Here is a 23,674-nt window from a genome sequence, read left to right as displayed (position 1 = left end):
CACCAAACCACCCTTTTAACATTTTTTTTTTTCGACACAAGTCCCCCTTTTCGGCTACGGGGAATCTGCAAAAAAATTGGCAAAAATCAACATTTCTAAATTACCCCCCACTTTTTTCACAATTTTTTTTTTTTTCAAAATATACAGAAAAATATGGAGATTATGATTCTGAAAAAAATTTCCAAAAATCTTTGAAAATTTTTTTTAAGAATTTTTTTTTGTTTTTCTAAATATGCAGAAAAATATGGACATCATGATTCGGACAAAAATTTCAAAACATTTCTGTACTTACGGTTACGGTTTTAGGGTTAGTGTTGAAGAAAAAAGTCAAAATTGAAGTTGGGGGGAGGGGGTTCACGATACCGATTTTTGGCAATTTTCCGGAACCTCCGTATCTGAAAACGGGTATTTTGGGCAAAAAAAAAATTACAAAAATAATCAAATTTGGGAGAAAATGGAGGGGGTGGGGTCTGTAAGTTAAGAAACAAATGTAGCTTTGATTTTATCTACACCATTCCCTAAATTTGGACTTTTATTCGCATACACACCAAACCCAGCCGCTAACCGTGAACTATAAAATAAATTTTTTCAGCTTATCGAATTTCGATATGGGGAAAATTTACAACATTCTACGTCAATAAACCACTATTGTTCCTGAAAGTTGTTTTTCTACACCTTCTACGGACTACTCGAAGCTTACTAACTTTCTACACCTTGATTCTTGGATCTTACCGTTACATATTACCGTGTGTGTGTGTGTGCATGTATTTTGCGCTCTGAGTTTAAGATATTACTTTCACTTTAATATTCTCAGCTAATGACAGACAGACAGAAAGAGAGATAGAGGGGTAGAGAAGAGTTTGAATCACCTCCACAGACTAGTTACAATTTTTTCCTTTCTTCCTCTTTTTACTATCAAATTGATATTATCAGCACTGATTAAGTTATGACATTCCGGTCACAACCATTACGTCTTTCTAAGATTACATTACCCAATAATGTGTTTGGTAACTATTTCTAGCAGATGAAACAAGCCAAGAAGTTCCCTCGTTATGTCGTCGAAGTAATATACATTGCGAAAAAGCTTAGTGAATTAGTAAAAGTGTTGAATATTTGCTTAGAGAAAAAAAAGGGCTTCTCAAGACCATCGTCCTTTCTTCTTCATCATTTACTCGCTTTAGTTATTGAACGGTGGTCATGTTTTGGAACCACTGTGAAGGATTTTAGTCGAACGAATCACTCCCAATATTTTTTTTTTTTTTCTTTTAAAGCTTGTTACTTATTCTATTTAAGTCTCTTTTGCCGAACAACAGGTTTTGTGATTGTTTTTCTTACGAACCAGATAGTTTCTCTTCATTAAAAAAGAAAAAAAAAAAAAAAAAGGAATTTTATAGGGTTTGTCTCACTGGGGATGCGGTAAATGTAATCAATGAAAACCTTTGGGCTTTATATATATATCACTGGTATTGATTTTCTATACCTGCAGAAGGACGAAAAGTGACAAGTTGAGTGCAGCGTTGATTTTAACTGAAGACTAAGCTGAAATAACAAACGTTCGAGTGTGAGCTCACATAGTAAATGTAAGTGTATCAGAAAATGCATTTTATTTAGTCGTGCAAGATATAGGACTTTACTTAAAACTCTTTCAAAGCCTATTTGAGTTTATTAAATAACAAAATACGATATATGGTGAGTAGCGGTTTGCAGGCGGAGGCGTTTGCATAAGTCGCTTGACCTAATAGAACTCGCAGTTAAACTTCCTTCAATTCACACCGTATCGCCTTAAAGAAAAAAAAAAGGGGGGTAACGAAAAGACACAAGAGATTCGTTAGTTAGATAATGTGGTCCTAACCACTGCTCGACAGACGGGATGGTCACGACTGGAACAACAGCAACAAGCATGCTAAGTATATGTTAAATAAACCAAACAAAACGATTTTTTTTAAAGTGAGAAAACCTTACCTCAATGCGTGTTTTGCATAGAAAACACAGCCGACGAATTGTATTCCTTTATATGCACATAAGACAAGACAATAAAAAAAAATGACACTAAATAACCGAAGAGTATTTAAAATTATGAAGCGTGAGTGAGAGTGTTACATAAATAGTGAGTGTATGTTGGAGGGAGAGAGGGAAGGCGGAGGAAGTATTGAGAAAAGAGAGTCCATAAGTTATTTCGCAATATGGTTTAAAATTTGAAAAGTTATGTTTGTTTGCGCACTATATCTATCTGATATATGTTGATCTTATTGCATTTATCCTTGTATTTGATACGTTTAGATCCTACAAACTAAATGTGTGTGCGCACGCACGTATTGATAGATAGAGAGAGAGGGGGGGTTGATGAATTGAGAGATAGAGAGAGGGAGATTGATAGATAGAGAGAGAGGGGGGGTATTGATAGGACAACCTGGATAAATAGAAGTCAGTATACAATATATTATTATTTTTTATTAATCCTTACAAAATGCTTAGTGACATATTTATTCAAAAAGTTCTGGATTCAAATTCTGCTTGAGGGCGACTTAGCTATTTATTCTTCTGGGGGTTGATAAAATAAGTACCGGTTGATTTAATCGACTAGCCCCCTCCTACCAAAATTCAGGCCTTGTACCTATAGTAGAAAGGGTTGTGTTGTAGTGGTGGTGGTGGTGGTGAAGATTGCCCCACCGCCCTCTTTTGGCCGGGAGGGGAAGGCAATTTTTATTTGTCTAGTGGCTGTAGCGAAAGAGGTAGTATGGTGGACCCGTTTGAAAGGGCTAAAGACAGGCACTTTTCTCTTTGGCCAAACACTAATCAACTTTTTCAAGTTTCACTTGAAGAGGAAGTTGAGGGTAGAGAGGGAAGTGTTGTCTTGTAGCAAGTTTGTTGAAAGGACCAATTCTGAGCGTGTACTTGTAAACAAAAAAAATGCCTTAGGCCTGTTGTTCAGGCACCTGTGGCTTTTGTGCGTTTTTCCACGAGGTCCTTAAAGCGTCTCCTCTATTGGGAGTTTTAAATTGTTTAATTTTTAATCATTTATCTTGTTTACACGTTGTAAAACCCATTGTATCATCCTGTTTTTGTCTTTTATGTTGTATGTAATTTTATGTAAGCCCTTGTGGCCAATAAACAAATTATTATTATTTATCCTTAGAAAATGCTTAGCGGCATATTTTCCAGCTTTTTAAGTTCTGGATTCAAATTTCATTAAGGTCGACTATGCCTTTCATCTTTTCAGGGTCGACAAAATAAGTAACAACTGAACAATGGGAGGGCAATGCAATTGACTTAACCCTCCCTTAAAATGGCTGGCCTTGTGCCATAATTTGAAACCTTCATTATGTTTATTCTTCAAATGATACAAAATGACTCAAAGGTCAAGAGTTTCGTGCACAGCCACTTTAGCACCAAACTCTCAGCTCTTGAGTGACTTCTGCTGACAAATAATAACTTTGTATTATAGGCACAAAGCCTGAAATCTTGTGAGAAGACCAATTGATTACATCAACCCCAATATCATCCACAAGAGGATGAATGGTAAACTTGACCTCAGCAGGATTTGAACTCAGGACATAGGTTTTAGAAGAAATGCCTGTAAGCATTTTTCGAATATCTATCACTTCAGCCAGCTTACTGCCTTAAGAATAACTGTTTCAAATTTTAGCACATGACCAGCAATTTTCAGGGGAGGGGTAAACTGAACTCAGAACATAAAGCCAGATGAAATGCTGCGAAGCATTTTGTATGGTGTGCTAATGATTCTGTCAATTCACTGTCAGAATTTTGAAGGGAGGGGTAAATTGAACTCAGAACATAAAGCCAGAAGAAATGCATTTTGTCTGGGGTGCTAATAATTTTGTAAATTCAGTTTTCTTAGTAATAATAATGATGATATATACAAACATAAACATGTATGTGTGGGAACATATATAAATGTAAGTCTGTTGGACTAGAGTGAAGAGAAGATTTTTGAGGACAAAATCTTGATAGACCCCTATCTTCACACAAAATTTATTACTGTAATCACTGCTAACTCACACTTTACTAACTGCATCTTTTTAAATAGCTTGTACAGCCCTAACAAACAATCTGTCTGTATCTAGTTTCCTTAGTGTCCACCAGGTTACTGAACATGGTCCCCTGTCAAATGCGTTCTTTCAGGTCAACAAATGCCAAGTATAGTGGTCTGCTTGTAGCCAGGTATTTCTCCTACAGTACCTCACTAGGAAGATTGCACTACCAGGCACAAAGCCAACTGCATCTCATTCAGATCTGCTCTGTCACAAATTAATAATGCTATGACTCTCTCCTTAACTTTCGTTATCTAATTCAGCAGTTTCATTCTTCTAAAACTGCCTCTTTTGATTCCTTTATAATTGATCACCTGCCTTGATTTTGGTTCGTTTGGACCTCGGATAGCAGGAAGTCAAGTTGTTTCTTTAAAACATCTACCCTCACTCCATGAAGATCCCTCAGATGTTTTGGCAAGGCATTAAATAGCTGTGGGTCCTCGAATCCCAAGTTCTTGCAGTACATGGTCCTCACTGTAGATGGGATAGTTGGGACCTTTGGAACACTGCGGCAACATCCAGTTTGGGATTGGGTATAGTTTTTGATTCCAAAGTTTGGTGCCAGCCCCTCCAGGATCCTTCCTACATATATCACTGCATACCTCTACTATCTTCGCTCCAGAGAGTAAAGTCGCAGCTCTTTCAGTCTCTCCAGTAGCTCAGCTGCTCCATTGATGCAATCTTCCTGGTGTAACATTGCTGAACTGCCTCAAGTTCCACTATTAATCTGACATTGTAGGATCACCACAGTTGAGAACAGTAGTCCAGACAGCTGAGGACAAATGTCCTCCATAGAACCAGCATAGTTTCCTGGTCCCTTGTTCTGAAGATTCTCAGAATCCATCCAACCATTCACCAGCACACTGCCATCATCTTGGTTGATATGCATGTCAAACAAGGCATCATTGCTCATATCAATCCCGAGATCACACTTTGTATGTGACTCTGGGATACATATATATGTATTATATATATATATATATATATATATTCTTTTTTTCTTTTATCGTTCAGCCCTAAGTCTGTTACCATGCTGGGGCATCACCAATGTAATCACCCTTTTAATGACCAATTTTATGTGAATGGCTTTTGATTAAGGCTTCTGGTGTTCTTCATTTAATCATCTCTTAACTGAATGTAGTCCATAGACTTGCTTGGAAATGATGGGAAAATTGACTACTGTACAAGTGGATCAAATATATTATAGAACCATTTCCTTCAACTTCCAGAATTATTAGGATGTGAAGAATGGGGTTTTAATATAAGAATTTATCTTTTAGTTCATCTCTGAAGTTTTTTATCTGCTTTTATCATTGTCTTCTAAATCAGACACAGTTTAACTAGCATGAGATGCTTACGTCTTTGATTTTATATACATTTACTATCTTAGTGATGAAGTTAATAGATAATTTGTTATATATCATTGTTCTAACATATTTAGAAATAAGATGAACCAGTGGGGGGGGGCATCTTGATCTGCTAGAAATAGCAGCTAAATATAATGCAAGAACACTTATTGTACTGAGAATGTATTAGTGAAAAGACTAATAGAGACACTGTTGGGGAAGTGAGTAATAGGAAGAAAGACAAGGAGTAATGTCAACAGTTAGTAAAAGAAATTCAGAGAGTGATGAAGAGAATATTGGGATGGATTGAGCAGGAAGAGATTCAGGACTATTCTGCATTATATGCAGGTGACAGGGGTGGGAAGCAGTGGTGCCTGAAAGAGAGATAAACATGATAGTGAAGAGAAGCAAGAGCATGCCTTAAAGTTAATATGGCCAAGAAGATGAACAGAAGAGTGCATGGTGACAGAAGCATCATAAAGAATGAGTATATGAAGGGTGGGTATTGGTTGCAAGAGGGTTTATGGAGAAGGATAGTGAGTGATGGAATAGAATAGGAGCAGAGACAGTCAGAGATAAACATGAAATGTAGGTAGCCAATAGTGAGCTAGGGTTTGAGTTGGTCAATGATAACAATGAAAGATGGATGTCAGTATGAAGTTGCTCAAGGAAGAGGAAGTGATGACTGGCAGTACAGAAAGTGTGATATGTTACATAGTAATGATACAGAAGATAGTAGAGTGATGGAAGCAGGAGTGATAGAGAGACAAGTGGTGACAGCAGGTGTAGACTGGGACCAAAAGGTATATAAATTAGCATAGCTAGAGTGTGCTGTCCAGGGTGTCCCTTCTGTTTGCCATCCCCAGACCCCACAAACAACACATATTGCTACCCAGGCCAGGAAACCCCCACCGCCCCCTCCCCTATCTATGCTAGTGGGTATATATGTAGTTTTATGTATGTAGACTTGTGTGTGTGAGCATATTGCAAGTGCCTTTGTGCACAAATGTGTGCCTGTATGCTAAAATGCATTTCATCCAGCAGTGAAGTCTTCTAAACTTGTCAATACACAATGTGTGTGTGTGTATACACATATATACATATATATCATCATCATCTTCATCATTTAACCTCTGCTTTCCATGCTGGCATGGGCTAGATGGTTTGACTGAAACCTGTAAGCTGGAGAGCTGCATGAGGTCCAATTTGATTTGGCACGGTTTCTACGGGTGGATACTCTTCCTAATGCCAACCACTCCAATAGTGTAATGGGTGCTTTTTACGTACCATTGGCCACAACTATAATTTCACTTGGCTTGATGAGTCTTCTCAGGCAAAGCATATTGTCAAAAGTCCCGGCTACATACACACACACTCACACACATATACAGTGGTTGGACAAAATAATGGAAACACCTAGAATCATAATTTTGAAATATCTATAAAACCACCAAAAGTTTGTTTATTTTTATGTTTTTTGATTTATTATTAGTGTTACTTAATATGTTTTGCTAAAATTGCTGTTTCTTTTCAGATATCATCAGAAAAAGGTAGTTAAAATTCATTAAAATGACAGATCTATCGGACTTTCAAAGAAGTCAAATTGTTGGTGCTCGTATGACAAGCGCTAGCATAATGAAAACAGCCAAAATGTTTGGTGTATTAAGAAGTACTGTCTTGAAAGTAATGACAGCCCTTGAGAAAGAGGGAAAAACCTCCTCATCAAAACAAAACTCCAGAAGAAAACCAAAACTTTCAGATAGGGACTGTCGGACTCTCATGTGAATTGTTAGAAAGGATCACAAAAGTACAGCTCCCAAAATTACAGCAGAGCTTAAAGTCCACCTCGAGAACTCAGTTTCCACAAAAACTGTTCACCAGGAGCTGCACAAAGCCAGATTTCATGGGAGGGCTGCAATCAGAAAACCACTACTTTCAAAAACAAACATTGCAAAGTGTTTAGAGTGAACTAAAAACCCACAGAATTGGTACCTAGAGCAGTGGAAGAATATTATTTTCTCGGACAAGTTATCTTTTACCTTATTCTGACTACTGGCTGAGTATACGTGTGGAGACAGCCAAAAGAAGCATTTGACCCAGACTGCCTTCTTCCAACTGTTAAACATGGAGGAGGATCTGTGATGATCTGGGTGAGGGACTATATCTTGGAAATCCACCAGCCCAATAGTTTCCCTTCATGACAGAATTAATAGTCAAGATTAAGCAGTTTATCTGATCAAATTCACCCTATGGTTGCAGAACTGTTTCTAGAGGGAAATGCAATCTTTCAGGATGATAATGCACCAATTCACACAGCTAAAGTTGTTACTGAATGGCACAAGGAACATTCTAATGAAGTTGAACATCTTATCTGGCCACCAGCCCCCAAATCTGAATATTATTGAACTTTTATGGTGCACTTTATAAAAACAAGTAAGGAGTCAATATCCTCCACCATCATCACTACAAGAACTGGAGACATTTTAGCTGAAGAATGGATAAAAATTCCTTTAGAAACAATTCAAACTTAGTACAAATCCATACCTCAAATCATACCTGCCCATCGAGGCAAGGTATATACAATGTAACATAAATAAATATCTTCTTCACAACTTCAATCACTGTTCTTTCATCTTTACATAATGGCAATCAACGAAGAAGCAATCTTTACAAATTGATTACGACTCCGACATTTCATATTATTGTTTACACAAATCTAATTTCAACTGTTACAAAAATAAAACTCTACCACTACATATATATATATATATATATATATAATATATATATATATATATTCTTTTTTCTTTTACTTGTTTCAGCCATTTGACTGTGGCCATACTGGAGCACTGCCTTTAGTTGAGCACATCGACCCCAGGACTTATTCTATCAGTCTCTTTTGCCAAACCGCTATATTACGGGGACATAAACACACCACCATCGGTTGTCAAGCTATGTTGGGGGGGGGAACACACACACACACATATATATATATATAATATATATATATATACGACATGCGGGCTTCTTTCAGTTTCCGTCTACCAAATCCACTCACAAGGCTTTGGTCGGCCCGAGCCTACAGCAGAAGACACTTGCCCAAGGTGCCACGCAGTGGAACTGAACCCAGAACCATGTGGGTTGTTAAGCAAGAGAAACTGCTATAACATTCTAAAAATGAAAAGTTTTGTCTAAGTACAAATTAATAGAATTGTTAGTATGCTGGAGAAAATTCTTTTGGTTTTACATTCTGAGTTCAAATTCCACTGAGGTCGACTTTGCCTTTCATTCTTTCAGAGTTCATAAATCAAGTACCAGTCAAGCACTGGAGTCGATGTAATCAACTAGTCCCTTCCTCTCGTCCCCTTTTCCCAAAAAAATTTTCAGGCCATGTACCTATACCAGAAAGGATTATTTCAAAAATGACAATGGCTTGCTTAAAAGGGTATTCAGAAATTCTTGGTATTTAAAGACATTCCACAAAGTATATATTTCAAAACTGTATACCGCCAAACATAAATTGTTGCTGTGTAAGCAAAAAAAAAAACAGTGTTATATCAATAATAGCTTTAAACAAATAAAAGATAGTTACTTTACCAACCTTTGACCATAATAATTATCAGCAAAATTGAAGTAATTATATATAAACGGAACAGCAAATCTATGAAATAAATAAATAATCACAGAACATATTGTTCAATAATAGCACTTTAAGTATTGCCAAATGCTCATCGTACCAATACGTGCATGATTGTGTTACTGCACTATCTCCACTCATAACTCCTTTAAGTAACAATTGAAAACTTCTTCAAATACACCGTTCATTCGCTTCTTTTCTGCAATTACGAAACTGATACCATCTAAAATTTGACAATGTGAAATTGGCTAACACGTTATAAATCAGCCTCGCTTTTATTCTTGTTTATGTAGCTTTCACTCTGTTTTGATTCTCACATACAACATACATCTATGTCTGCTCTGTCATTACCTCCAGGCTACACAAAGACACACAATACACGCACAATAATCGCGTTAAATTCCTATACATATCTACGCACACATGACTGTTAACTACACGTGATGTTCCACATAACACAATTTTCGTTTCTGTCACATAAGCAGAATAATAATAAATGAACAACCACACGTAGTACACTACACTAATCTTCTTTTTGTCAACACGCAGTTACTACATTATACACACTCCATCTAGATTCTGAACCATGCTTTTTTGTTGTTCTTTTACACACATATATATACACACGGTTCCACACACACTGTTCAAATAACAACATAAAAAAAACATCGCATCTAACATTCGCGCCAGTCACCGAATCTCCCTTAATTCAAAGGATGTATTGTTATAATGCAATGTTAGGTACACCATACCTGAAAAATACGGGATGTTCAGGTTAAAGTACCTTTAATTATGGGCAAGCTCACTCGCGGTTGACCAGGGGGTCAAACAATAAACACGTACACCCTCTCTCTCTCTCTCCTTCTGCGGTTTCATCTGATGTCTTACCTTGAAAACTGTAATTGTTATAGTCATCTGGATGAATCCCACCGTGCAGACATGGATCAATACACATTCGAAAATACGAATTAATAGTGGACAATATGCGTGAATGCATGTTTGTTTTGTTTTGTTTCAAGACTTTTGGGCTTCATTTTTCCACTCGTTTCTGTCAGCCCTTTGATCACGAATAACGTTCTTGGAAGAAAAGAAATAAGAGTGGAGGAGGTATATATATATATACACACATATATATACATATATATATACACATATATATATACACATACATATATATACACACACACATGTATATATTTACATACACATATACACATACATACATACACTCATATATATATATATATAGACACACACATATATACATACATTTACACTCATACATGCACAAATGCGTGTTTATGTGTGTGTGTGCACACGTGTGCATATACAGGTTCATTAAAAAAAAAGTTTTGTGCAATTTTAAATTTGAGTAACTTTTGTTAGATGGCCTGCAGTTTAGATAAAACTTCAAAATGCCAAAATAATTTGGTTAATTACTTAGTGCATGCAAGAAAAAAAGAATATGACATTTTTTTTTTTTTTTATGTATGTTATGAGGAAAGAAATTCCAAAGAAGAGGGGAAGGCACTAAACTGTAGAGTTAGAACTGTACGGTTGGAACATTTTTTAAAAGTCCTGGTATTTAGAAAAACAGACAATGCTTGACACATTCAACTTAGGAAATACCAAACGAACCCCCACTTGAAGCAAAATGATTTTAAAACAAAACTAAATTTCCTCAATGTGATCCAAAATTTAATCTTCAACCCCCCAAATCTTTGTTTCCTCATAACTTTTCAAATAATTCATATTTTTGCAAGCACAAAGGAATCAATCAATTTATTTTCCATTTAAAAAAATCTCCTGCTTCGGAGCTTAAACTGGAAAATATCCCTTTAGTTCTATATCTGGTAAATCTGCGAAAAGGAGAAGTGAAAAAATTTATTACAATATTAGATAGAGATTTATTATTGAAATCATAAACTGTGAGTATACTGTTGCCACTGTAGCATAAGCAAATTGTGTTGTGATTTTAAAGTTCTGGAAATACATTTTGCAACTAATTTGCAGTTGTATCCTAAAATACATTAGTTATCCGGATCTTTTCGGTTTGACCGGCAGTTTTTTAAAATAATTTCCACGTAACTAAACACTTTTAAACTTCGTATACTGGTAGAATGTGTTTATAAAACATCTTTTTCTCTTGGCTTTATTGAGAAAATTCTATAGTTTGTAAGAAATTTGTTGTTTTTTTTTTCTTCGATTTCTGCACTTTCAACAAATCAATGACGTCTATTGAGGTGAAAACATTCTGTGCTGTATGAATATGTCTCTCATTTAAGAAACAGATTGGGTTTATTTACATTTCTGAAGAAAAAAAGATACCCTTCCCCCACCCCTAACCCTAACTAACCCTAACCCTAAAACAGATTGAAATGCAATAGATCGATACTAGGGTCATAATTATGGGTGACAATTTCATATGACACCGCAAGAAAAAATCTGCCGGTCAAACCGAAAAGATCCAGTTATCCTAGTTGGGCTATCTTAACAGCATGAAAGAGTGCACTAGAGCCACTATAAACACAACCACAATATATAAATTAGCAGTGTGATTCCCCCAGACGAGTGGAGCCCCAGGCAGCTGCCTACTGTGTCTCAATCCTTAAGGTGGCTGGTCATAAATTGCAAATTGAATTAGGGTGAATTTTTTTAATGATTAATAAGTAATTATAATACACTTCGACTGAGGACAATAAGGTTGCAAAATTCCTCTGAACATTATCTTTTAACTTTTACTTGTTTCATTCATTTGACTGGAGCCATGCTGGGGCACCGCTTTGAAGAACTTTTAGTTGAATGTATAGATCCCAGTACTTTTTTTGTTTTTTCTTAAGCCTGGTACTTATTGTATCGATCTCTTTTGCCAAACCGCTATGTTACAAGGATATAAACACACCAACACCTGTTGTCAAGCAGTGGTGGAAGACAAAGACACACACACACATACACGCACATATATAGCAGGCTTCTTTCAGTTTCTGTCTGCCAAATCCACTCACTTGGTCAGCCAGAGACTGTAGTAAAAGACACTTGCCCAAAGCATCATGGAGTGGGACTGAACCTGGAACCATGTGATTGGGAAGCAAGCTTCTTACCACAAAACTATACCTGCACCTTTAATACTATCACATCACCATAGTTTCTATATTCACTTTTCTATGGTTGCATGGATCATATGAAATATACTGATGGAGATTTTCTACAGCCAGATGCACTTCCTGGTGCCAACCCTCACCTGTTTCCAAGCAAGGTAATATCTCTCCCATAGCCAGACATGTCCTCTCAGAATACTGAAAATGAAAAACACAGCTTGTATGACAATGACACACATTTACAACTATCACACCATATCAAGATAAGGGGACATACACACATCAGTCTTTGTTAACCAAATTTACACACAATGCTTTGGCCAGCCTGTGGCTATTACTAGAGGACACTTGCCCAAGGTCCCACACAGTGGGACTGAACTCAAAACATGAGGTTGGAAAACAAACTTCTTAAGTGCACAGCTCATATTTGTGCCTTGTCCAAGGACCAAGTTATAAAAACAAAAATTAAAAACTGTATAATGATTTCATAATAGATGACCCTGCATATACATATATACTACATTATATTACATATGTGTATATGTCAGTGGGTGGATGCCATGTATGTATGTGTATATACATATATGCATGAGTGTATATGTGTTGTGTGTGAATATATATATATATAAACATATATACACATAAACACTTACCCATATAGAAACAAACACACACACACATACATATGTACATATATGTGTGATGCATATGAATGATAACAGATGGGTGAAGAAAGAAATAGCAGGAGATCCAATTGTAAGGCCACTGTGGAAAGGAAGACCAAGAAAAAAATGAGAAGTGGTGAAAATTGATCTCAGAGCACTGAACCTGACAAAGTAGGCGCAAATGGCAAGACAGTGTATTGGAAAGAATGCATTCAACACATGTAAGCATGGAAAAGTGAGCATGAAAATGATGATGGTACATATGTGTATATGTGGAGAAATATATATATATATATATATATATATATAGACAGGCTGATAAGAAAGAAACAAAATTGCCCCTAGAATCGTTAAAGTTTAAGATGTTTTTCATGGTTGCATCCAAATCTCTGATGATTCTAGAACTCGCTTTTGCAAGTTTTAGCAAACTCAAGAAATATATATCATCCCCATCATCATTTAATGTCCATTTTCCATGGTAGCTTGATAGGATCTGGTGAGCCACAGGGCTGTGTCAAGCTCCAATGTCAGCTTTGGCAAGGTTTCTACAGGTGGATGCCCTTCTTAACACCAGCCACTTTGCAGTGTGTACTGGCTGACTGGCTGCATTTTCATGCTACTGACACTATTGAGTTTGCCACATGTATGTATATATGTATGTATGTGTGCAAGTTCATGTGTACACACACACACACACATATATATATCAGAGTAAGCACATAAATGAAAAACAAGTTGTGTGTGTATGTGTATATATATATATATATATATATATATATCACTGTAATCACCGTGACCAACCAGGCTATCAGATGTTGCTACACATCACTGGTCACAATGCGCTTCACATTGTTTTAGCCTTCAAATGACACCACCCCGCTGGCTAAGCGAGCAGGCTAACAGAAGAAAGAGTGAGAGAAAGTTGTAGCGAGAAAGTACAGCAGGGGTCTCCACCACCCCCTGCCGGAGCATCGTGGAGCTTTAGGTGTTTTCGCTCAATAAACACTCACAACACCTGGTCTGGGAATCAAAACCGTGGTCCTATGGCCACAAGTGCGCTGCCCTAACCACTGGTCCATTGCGCCTCCACACATATATATATATATATAGAGAGAGAGATAGCTAGATAGATACATACATACATACATACATACATACATACATACATACACACACACACACATACATACACATATATACACACACATATGTAGTAAAGGTGAGTGGCTTACTGGTTAGGGTATTCAGTTTACAATCTTAAGGTTGTGAGTCCAATTCCCAGCAGTGTATTGTGTACTTGAGTTATACACTTTATTTCATATTGTGTAGAACCTGCATTTCAAAGGGCCAGCCTTATCACATTCTGTGTTATGCTGAATCTACCCGAGAACCATATTAGGGGTACATGTGTCTGTGGAGTGCTCAGCTGTTTGCATGTTAATTTCACGAGCAGGTTGTCCTGTTGATCAAATCAACTAGAACCCTTATCAAAATAACTGACAGAGTACCAATTAGAATTAGTAGTTATAATCACATATAATCAGTAATATTTGCCTCTAGTCACACTGGAGAGAAATACTGCAAAAAGGAATGAAAGAAGCAGATGGAAACCAGGAACTTGCCTCTAAAGAAAAGCACACACAACAAAAGGGAAAACAAGTAGTGCTGGAAGAGAGCGCCATCAAATGCAGTTGCTGTATGCATGACTGTCACTCTCATGTGGAGCTGCACAGTCACAACAGATACTGCACTACCATCAGCAGCTGAGAAGATTTATTTGGGCACAGAACCATGGTCTCTCAAGACTGACAGATGCCTACTGTACTATACTATAATCAGTAATATTGATAGTATTACTATTGAGGTCTGATCAATAAGTATCCGGACTGTTGCCATAGTAACAAAGCTAAAGCACAGAGTGAAGCTGCTTGGCAAAGATTGACCTTGAACTCTGTTGTGTGTGCACACTAAGATTTAGCATTCTAGCTCACTTATGCAGTTTACAGAAGTGCTTGGAGGGAACGTGTAGGGTGTGATTGTCCACACTGACCATAATGGAGAAAATTGTCATGGTAATACCTGTTCAGAGGCCTATGCAAAGTTGCAGAAAGTGTATGGAGAGGAGCGCATGAGCCACACACAAGTGTATGAGTGGTTGAGATGTTTCCAAGATGGCTGAAAAAATATCTCTGAACGAGATGTAAACAGTAACCGCTCGACAACGTAAAGTATACTAGCCACCTCAATATGGCTAACCGCTAAGGGTGGGTGTTACTGTAGCTTTTAGCCCCAGGAAATCATCGTCTCCAGCTGGCTTTAGGCACACTGCAAATACCATAAGGGCACAGAAAGTGTGCCTAAAGCCAGCTGGAGACGATGATCTCCTGGGGCTAAAAGCTACAGTAACACCCACCCTTAGTGGTTAGCCATATTGAGATGGCTAGTATACTTTACGTTGAAAAAATATCATTATTGATGAAAGTTCTGGGAGACCCACAACAGGCAGAACTAAGAAAAACATCGCAGATGTGCATGCAGCTGTGAGGGGAAATTGTCAAATCACCATCCGTGAGTTATCAGAGGATGTGCAGATTAGTTACTGTTCAGTTCCATCTATTATCAAAGAAGATTTGGGTATGAGATGCATATCTGCCAAGTTTGTGCCAAAACTGCTTTCAGCTGTCCAAAAAGACATTTGGGTTTCAGTGGCACAAGATCTCCTAGATTGTATCAAGAACAATAAAAAATTTTTGAAAACTTTAAGTAGGCCTCTGAGCAGGTATCACCAAGCTTTTGGCAAAATTTGATGCAGATTCTCAGCTCAACATTCTGTGTCATGGTCAATGCAATAATAGCACGCTATACACCAAGTGCTGCTGTAAACAGTAGAAGCGAGATGGAATGTTAAGCCTTAGAGCGCATGCATAGCAGAGTTCAAGATCAACCTGTGCCGAGTGGCTTTAGCTTCGTTACTATGGCAATAGTCCAGATACTTATTGATCAGAAACACATATTCTTCTGAAGAAATGGAAAAGGTATTTCACGAAACTTTTAGGCACAGGTGTGGCTGTGTGGTAAGAAGCTTGCTTCCCAACCACATGGTTCCAGGTTCAGTCCCACTGCATGACACCTTGGGCAAGTGTCTTCTACTATAGTCTCAGACCAACCAAAGCCTTGTGAGTGAAATTGATATACGGAAACTGTTCCCCCACACACACCATCACTTGACAACTAATGTGGGTATGTTTACATCACCACAACTTAGCAGTTCAGCAAAGAGATCAATAGACTAAGTGCTAGGCTTACAAAGGGGTCTATTTGTTTGACTAAAATCCCTTAAGATGGTACTCCAGCATGGTCACAGTCAAATGACTGAAACAAGTAAAAGAATTAAAGAAAACCCATTCCAGTAGGAGATGTTATTGAAGAAATGGATAACAATCCTAACATAGAGGAAATCAACACTGCTATTAAACAAAACTCAGAAAGAAAATTGATAGCATACCAGCTAAAGTTATTAACCATGATAGGTATGCAATGGCTTATCTTGTAACCACCAGTTACAAAAGATTGGAGTCATGCAATACTGATTTCTTTGTACAAGAAGGAAAGGCATCAAGTCAAACTATGGTAACTTTCATACTGTTGGTTAGATATTCAACAGACTAATATTGAATCATTTGCATCAGAGTCTCAATGTGGTTTCAGATCAGGCAAAGGCACCACAGGTATGATCTTTAGTATAAGACAGTAGCAAGAGAAGTGTATACTTCAAGAGTAGAGACTTTCCCTTTCTCAAGAATCTGTTGACCAAATGAAAGGTTTTCACACAGTGACTACAAATGCACTGTGGAGAATCCTGAAAAAGGATAAGTTGTCAATAGGTTTCTCTGCCTTACAAATAAAGGCTTCCATCAGCTCAAACAGTATTCTGGTGGAACCAGTCCCAGTTGAAATCAAAAATGGAGTTAACCCCTTTAACTGCAAAATTAAATGCTATGGTTATTCCAGTAATGATGTTAAATATCTACCAAAAGAATACAATTAGTACTTTCTGCAAGACATATTTCTTCAACAAACCTGATATATGTCAACTAAAAATAGCTCCAAACATAACATTCCTCAACAAAAGATAGACTAGTATATAAAACTGCTTTCTGCAGTTAAGGAAAATTAAATTTTAAGTTGATATAGCTGATTTCAGCAGTGAAGGGGTTAAGAAGAGATATATAACCACTCCACCTTTACTCTATGCACTTTACAGGTGTAAATGCTTATGCCTTTCAGGACAGTGATCAAGTTACCTATCTGTTATTTGCACAACAGGTAAACTGTTTAATCTGAATAATTTCAAAACTAAAAAGTAAACCTTTATAATTCTATTTTGCTATTTGTTATACACTAATAATGGTAATCAGAAAATGATAGAGGTCTCTTGTCATGCCTGTAATGCTTTTGAACTTGAAATATGGATGCAGAAGAACTAAGGTGATATATTACACACACATGTATGTATATACACTTATTACAGGTGAGCTGCATGTAGAACCAAACTTAATGCAGTGGATTGTATGCCTAGCAGCTTTGTATCCATGTATGAATCCCTAGATTCTAAGATCAACTTGAGGATTAACAAGGCTTCAGTCACATATGAGAGACTTAAGAAACTAGCTGACTCAAAAGGAACTTGAAAGTTTCCATAAAGCTTTGAATTTGTGTTGATTGCAACATGAAAGCCATGTTTTACTCATCTGAGACATGCCCATATTGACAACACAACAAAATATATGTGTGTTTGTATATACATTACTGGCAGTCCGTCAGTTACAACAACAAGGGTTCCAGTCGATCTGATCAATGGAACAGCTTGCTCAAGAAATTAATGTGCAAGTGGCATCATCATTTAATGTCATGGGTCAGGCAGAATTTGTTGGGGCAGATTTTCCCACATCCAGATGCCCTTCTTGATGCCAGTACTCGCCTATTTCCAAGCAAGGTCATATTACCCTATGGCCAGACATGCTTTTCATGGAAAGCCAAAAATGAGGAACAGTTTTTGTATGGTGGTGATGCTCATTTGCAATCATCACATGTCAAGACAAGGTAACACATATGCATATATGTCATCATCATCGTTTAACGTTGTTTTCCATGTTAGCATGGGTTGGACGATTTGACTGAGGTCTGGCAAACCATATGGCTGCACCAGGCTCCAATCTGATCTGTATACATACACATTTGAAAGGCTTCTTCCAGTATCCATCTACCAAATCAGCTTACAAGGCTTTGCTCAAGGTGACACACAGTGAGACTGAACCCAAGACCACATGATTGGGAAGTAAATTTCTTAACCAAACAGCTATGCTTGTACCTATCTATCTATCTAGCTAGCAAACTAGCTAAATCCATTAGATAATAATTTATTCCTTTGTCATCGCTCTGTACTCGACTAACACTTCATTCTGAAGCATATGTATACTGAGATCTACACCAGGCTATTAGACTTCCAAAACTTAAGCGATAAACATATATGAAGGGCAGCGAGGTCGTTGCCGGTGCCGCTGGATGGGCTCCTGTGCAGGTGGCACGTAAAAATCACCATTTGAGCGTGGCCATTGCCAGTACCGCCTGACTGGCTCTCATGCCGGTGGCACGTAAAAGCACCCACTACACTCTCGGAGTGGTTGGTGTTAGGAAGGGCATCCAGCAGTAGAAACTCTGCCAGATCAGATTGGAGCCTGGTGCAGTCATCTGGTTCGCCAGTCCTCAGTCAAATCGTCCAACCCATGCTAGCATGGAAAGCGGACGCTAAATGATGATGATGATGATGATATATATAAAATATATGTAAGATTCAGTTGAATAAGGTACTTAAGCAGAATGTCAGAAATGTTCGCTCTGAGATTTTTAAAAAAGTTTTCAACTATGTTAAATTATTTAGAAGATCCGTTAATGTAAAGGTATCCATCTGGAGAAAACGGTTTCTTTGGAATTGATATAATGTACTCATTAATCAATTTAAGAGTCGTTAGAAATTGCCGAATAGATAACACCTGTCCTTCATTTGTTTTACATACATACATACATATATATATATATGTTTATATACATGTGTGTAAATGCCAATTAAAAACTGAAACAAGTTAAAGTAATCAACAACATGGACTGGAAATATTTGTTTCTTTAAATGATGCCACTGAGATGGTTACTCATATTGCTTTTATTTTAATTCAGCAGAGCGCACTCTGATGATTTCAAAATGAAGGAAACATGACGGGTCTTCTAGGAGCCGTCATACACACACCTATACAGACATATAAACATGTACAAATAAACACGTCTGCATATATACACACATGTACATGTATATTATATATATATATATATATATAGAGAGAGAGAGAGAGAGAGAGAGAGAGAGAAGGGGGAAGATACATGCAGGAGTGGCTGTGTGGTAAGAAGCTTGTTTTCAAACCATAAGGTTCCAGGTTCAGCCCCACTGCGTGGCCCCTTGGGCACGTGTCTTCTATTATAGCCACGGGTCAAAGCCTTGTGAGTGGATTTGACAGACGGAAACTGAAAAAAGCCTGTCGTATTTATGTGTGTGTGTGTCTCCCAACATCGCTTGACATTCGGTGCTGGTGTGTTTACGTCCCTGTAACTTAGCGGTTCGGCAAAACAGTCTGGTAAAATAAGTACTAAAAATGCGGTGCTCCAGCATGGCTGCAATCGAATGACTGAAACAGGTAACAGATGGAAGATGTGTGTGTAGAATACACACACACGTATCTATACACGAGTACACAAATATATTCATAAATGTTTGTGTGTGTACACATACAGACACACACATAAACTCATACATAACGTATGCATTTTGCAAATCGGAATAGTTTATATATATATATATATATATATATATACACACACAGGTATATATATATTAGTCTCAGTAATCTAAAGAAATATGTGTATATACACTCAATATATACATAAATGTAAACAGTGTAAACAATACGAACCCTCCTTGTATGATGATACGAGCTGAGTGCGATCAACGATATGATAAAAACCATATATACACACCCACATATACATATATATACACGTGCGTATGCGTATGGCTGTTAAATGAATACACTATTTACATTTGTCTACAAACCCCACACAAGACGATTAGAGACGGTAAGCCACGGGCTGGCTCTGGAGAGAAATGAAAGGCATAGAAGGGGTTTAAGGGAATATGCGTCAGATTACAGTGAAAGTTAAATTAACAATTACATTATTATTAAAATATGGCTATATATATATATATATATATATATATATATATATAGGCATGTTGATGCAAACAGGAGAAATAGAACTCAAAATATGAGTATATGTATATTTCTATTGATATTTAGCAGAAGTCACAGAGTGACTCAACGACCGAGAGTTTCGTGCATTGGCACTTATTTAGTACCAACGCACGAAACTTTCGGGTCTTGAGTTCCTTTGTGGCTTCTACTAAATATCAGTGAAAACAAAACAATATATATATATATATACAGAGAGCGAGAGAGGGCATTGAGAATAGAAAAAATAATAGTAATATTATTGTTACCTGCAGTAGCAAAGGATGAGCGAGTGTCTTTAAATGCAGTTAACTGTTTGTATTTATATGCATATAAGTATATATGTATTTTATATATAGATATATCCGATCAGTTGTCAGATGTCTGCAGGGCGAAAACACTCTATCAAGCGATTCGACTTTGTTACATTGATATATATTACGGAGGACATGAGCAGGATGATAAAATAGTTGAGTAAAAAAAGAAACAGAGAAGGCGTGATAGAGAACTAGAGAGTGGTGAGAATAAAGAGAGAAAGAAGGACAGTAAGAGGAAAAAAAGAGAGAGGGCGTGAGAAAATATGGGGGGGGGGGCGTAAGGAAAAGAGGAAGAAAGAATTATTAGAAACTGTATGGAAGGAGAGAAAGTAAAGAGAAAGAAATTTAGATAGAGACAAAATGGAAACGGGGGGGAAGAGAAAGAAAAAAGGAAGGAGAAAAACGAATGTAATGAGAGGATAAGAAAGCGTTGGGTGAAGAGGAGGTAGGATGGCAGAGAGAGTGAGAAGAGAGGCGGGGGAGGGAAAGAGAGGAAGATGAAGAGAATGAGTTGAAAGATAGTGGGGTAGGAGAAGAGCAGATAATAAAGATAGAAATTAGAGGGTGGGATGAAAGGAAAATCGAAAGCGGGGGGGGGACTGAAATATGAGGAGGGAAGAGAGAATGGAATATGATTAGATTTAGAAAGCTTCTGACGAGGGGGAGAGAGAGAGGGAGTGTAAGAGAGATGAGGTGTAAAAAGAAAAAAGGGAAAGAACGGTGTGTGTTTGAAAAGCGAGTGATAAGATAATGTGGCGTCCGTTAGAAATAAAGATAGATAGAGAGAAAGAGACGGAGGAGAAGTAAAGAAGTTACAGAGGGAAAAAGAAAAAGACGAGAAAGCAGCGTGTAAATAGAAACGATGACGCGGGGGTGGAGAGATAGAGTAAGAGTGAGAGAGAAAGAGAGAGTAGGAAAGAGACTAGAGGGGGGAAAATAAGAGGTGAGGTGAGAAGAGAAGGTAGCTGCAGTAGCGTTTGTCGTCGAGGGGGGGGGAGAGAACGAGAGAGCAACAAAGAAATAAACAGGGAGAAAATAAAAGTTATAATGCAATGCTTTCGTCGTCGCCTTTTGAGAGAAAGTACGAAAGAGTTGGCGTTTGTTGCAGATTCATGTTAGACATTAAATACACTCACACTCAGTGATACACACACACACACGTACGCAGAAATACACGTCCCCTACATATGGTTTCGTGAGAGCCATGCTGGGGCACTCTGCCTTTCGTAGGTTTTTCGTCGATAACATATAATACACACACATATATATATATGTATAATATCCTAGTTCTTTAACATTTATTTTATCGGTGGAGTGGCAGTATCGTTAGAGCGTCGGACAGAATTACCTTACAATATTTAGTTACTACTCTCTCTCTATCTATCTTCCTCCCTACGTTCTGAGTTCAAATTCCGCTGCGGTCATCTTTACCTTTCATCCTTTTGAGGTTGATAAAATAAAACATGAGTCAATCCGTCCTAGATCTGAGTAGAATTATAATCGATGAATGGCAGAGATGGCCTGAGCGCAAAGAGATGTGTATACTCAAAGCGTTGTAAATGATAAAACCATATTCTTTATTTTTATTCGAGGTTCCACGATTCTGACATACCTCGTTGATATGCGCCAGTACAAGTGTCTGTGGAATTCTCGACTATTTACACTATAATTCAAGAAATACTCATTTATTTTCAAAACCGACAGAGGATCCATTTCTAAATAAAAACAATATGTGACAAATAAGACGTGTGTGTGTGTGTTCGCGCGCGTTGTATGTACAGGGCCTCCGACAGAAATTTAGCGAGACTGCTTTCGGGAATTTCCAAAGAGCAACCTCTCAAAAATGGAAGAGTGCAAGCGACAGAAATCAGAAATTTGGTAAGAGTGCTTTCGGGAATTTCCGAGAGACATCTTCTCAAAAATAGAAGAGCTCACTTTTAATCTTTTATTTGTTTCAGTCATTTTACTGCGACCATGCTGAAGCACCGCTTTTAGTCGAACAAATCGACCCCAGGACTTATTCTTTGTAAACATAGTACTTGTTCTATCGGTCTCTTTTGCCGAACCGCTAAGTTACGGGGACGTAAACACACCAGCATCGGTTGTCAAACGATGTTGGGGGAACAAAGAAAAACACACAAACACACACACACATATATATCGAAACGTTATAGTAATACATCTGTTTGTTGTCTACACCACCTGTCTTCGTCTTTGTTTTTCTTTTTGTGAATTCTCCCTATATATATATATATATATATATATATATAATATATATATATATATATATATATATATATACGACGGGCTTCTTTCAGTTTCCGTCTACCAAATCCACTCATGAAGCTTTGGTCGGCCCGAGGCTATAGCAGAAGACACTTGCTCAGTGGGACTGAACCTGGAATCATGTGGTTGGTAAGCAAGCTATTTACCACACAGCCACTCCGGTGATACTTTTCCCTTTTTTTTTCTTCATTCCTTCTTTCTTTAAAGAGAGAAACCTGTTAATTTGTCAAGGGCCCATCCTCTGGAGAATCAATCGCCAAAAAGTTACAAATGTAACTTAAGAGCCGAGAGTTTCGTACAAGGTAACTTATCACTGACATGCTCCTTGAATAACTTTTGTAATTTACTACCGATTAAAAATAAAGGTTAATGTTTACTGTATTACTCGGTTATGGTAATAAAGTATCGATTCCCAAACCGGGCGTTATGTGTTCATTGAGCAAAAACACCTAAAGCTCCGGCAGGTGGCGACCCCTGTTGTACTCTTTCGCCCCAACTTTCTCTCACTCTTTCTTCCTGTTTCTTGAGTAACGCTGCGATGGATTGGCGTCCCGCCCAGCTGGGGGGAACAGAAACCGGGAAACCGGGCCCATGAGCCTGGCTAGGCTTGAAAAGGACGCATAAATAAATAAATAAATAAAAAGCAAGACTGAGTTTTTGAATTATAATTACAACTTTCATAGTGTTCCCGTCTGACCAATAAAGGCAGAAGGAAAGATAACTACGCCCCCTCCAATTTTGAGAGGATACCCAGCGGGATTCCCGATAGCATCTTTGCTCCACCTCACCAAATTTCGAAGAATATCCTCTCAAAAGTATATTAAAGGTATTCTCTCAAAAGTAAGAGACCGTGAGATGTATTTGTTTCTGCCTTTAGTAATCAGGCGGGAACAGAATGGAAACCATCGAGCAAGCTGTAATTATAATTTAAAAGGC

At 37.6% G+C, this 23,674-nt stretch overlaps 1 protein-coding gene across 9 annotated transcripts in view; it reads right to left on the bottom strand.

The window, feature by feature from the left end:
* The window catches only part of LOC115213916 (probable protein phosphatase 2C T23F11.1), a 242,823-nt gene that overhangs the window by 193,246 nt on the left and 25,903 nt on the right, over positions 1–23,674 (bottom strand). For 2 of the 9 annotated variants that reach the window (XM_036504685.1, XM_036504686.1), the window contains exons 1-2: positions 20,405–20,675; positions 9,924–10,112 (exon numbers count right to left, since the gene is read on the bottom strand). The exons of 2 other annotated variants lie outside the window; for them this stretch is intronic. In XM_036504685.1, the coding sequence (XP_036360578.1) occupies positions 9,924–10,032 (109 nt within the window). In that variant the 5' untranslated portion in view covers positions 10,033–10,112; positions 20,405–20,675. Of the gene's footprint in view, positions 1–1,962; positions 2,254–8,999; positions 9,060–9,923; positions 10,113–20,404; positions 20,677–23,674 lie in introns of those variants that run through there. 5 more of the 9 variants (XM_036504691.1, XM_036504689.1, XM_036504684.1 and 2 more) reach the window with 4 other exon arrangements.

The sequence above is a fragment of the Octopus sinensis genome, linkage group LG7 (assembly GCF_006345805.1).
Source record: "Octopus sinensis linkage group LG7, ASM634580v1, whole genome shotgun sequence".
NCBI classification, from domain to species: Eukaryota; Metazoa; Mollusca; class Cephalopoda; order Octopoda; family Octopodidae; genus Octopus; species Octopus sinensis.
The sequence above is the reverse complement of the archived record's forward strand: the minus strand, read 5'-3'. Positions and strand labels throughout refer to the sequence as shown.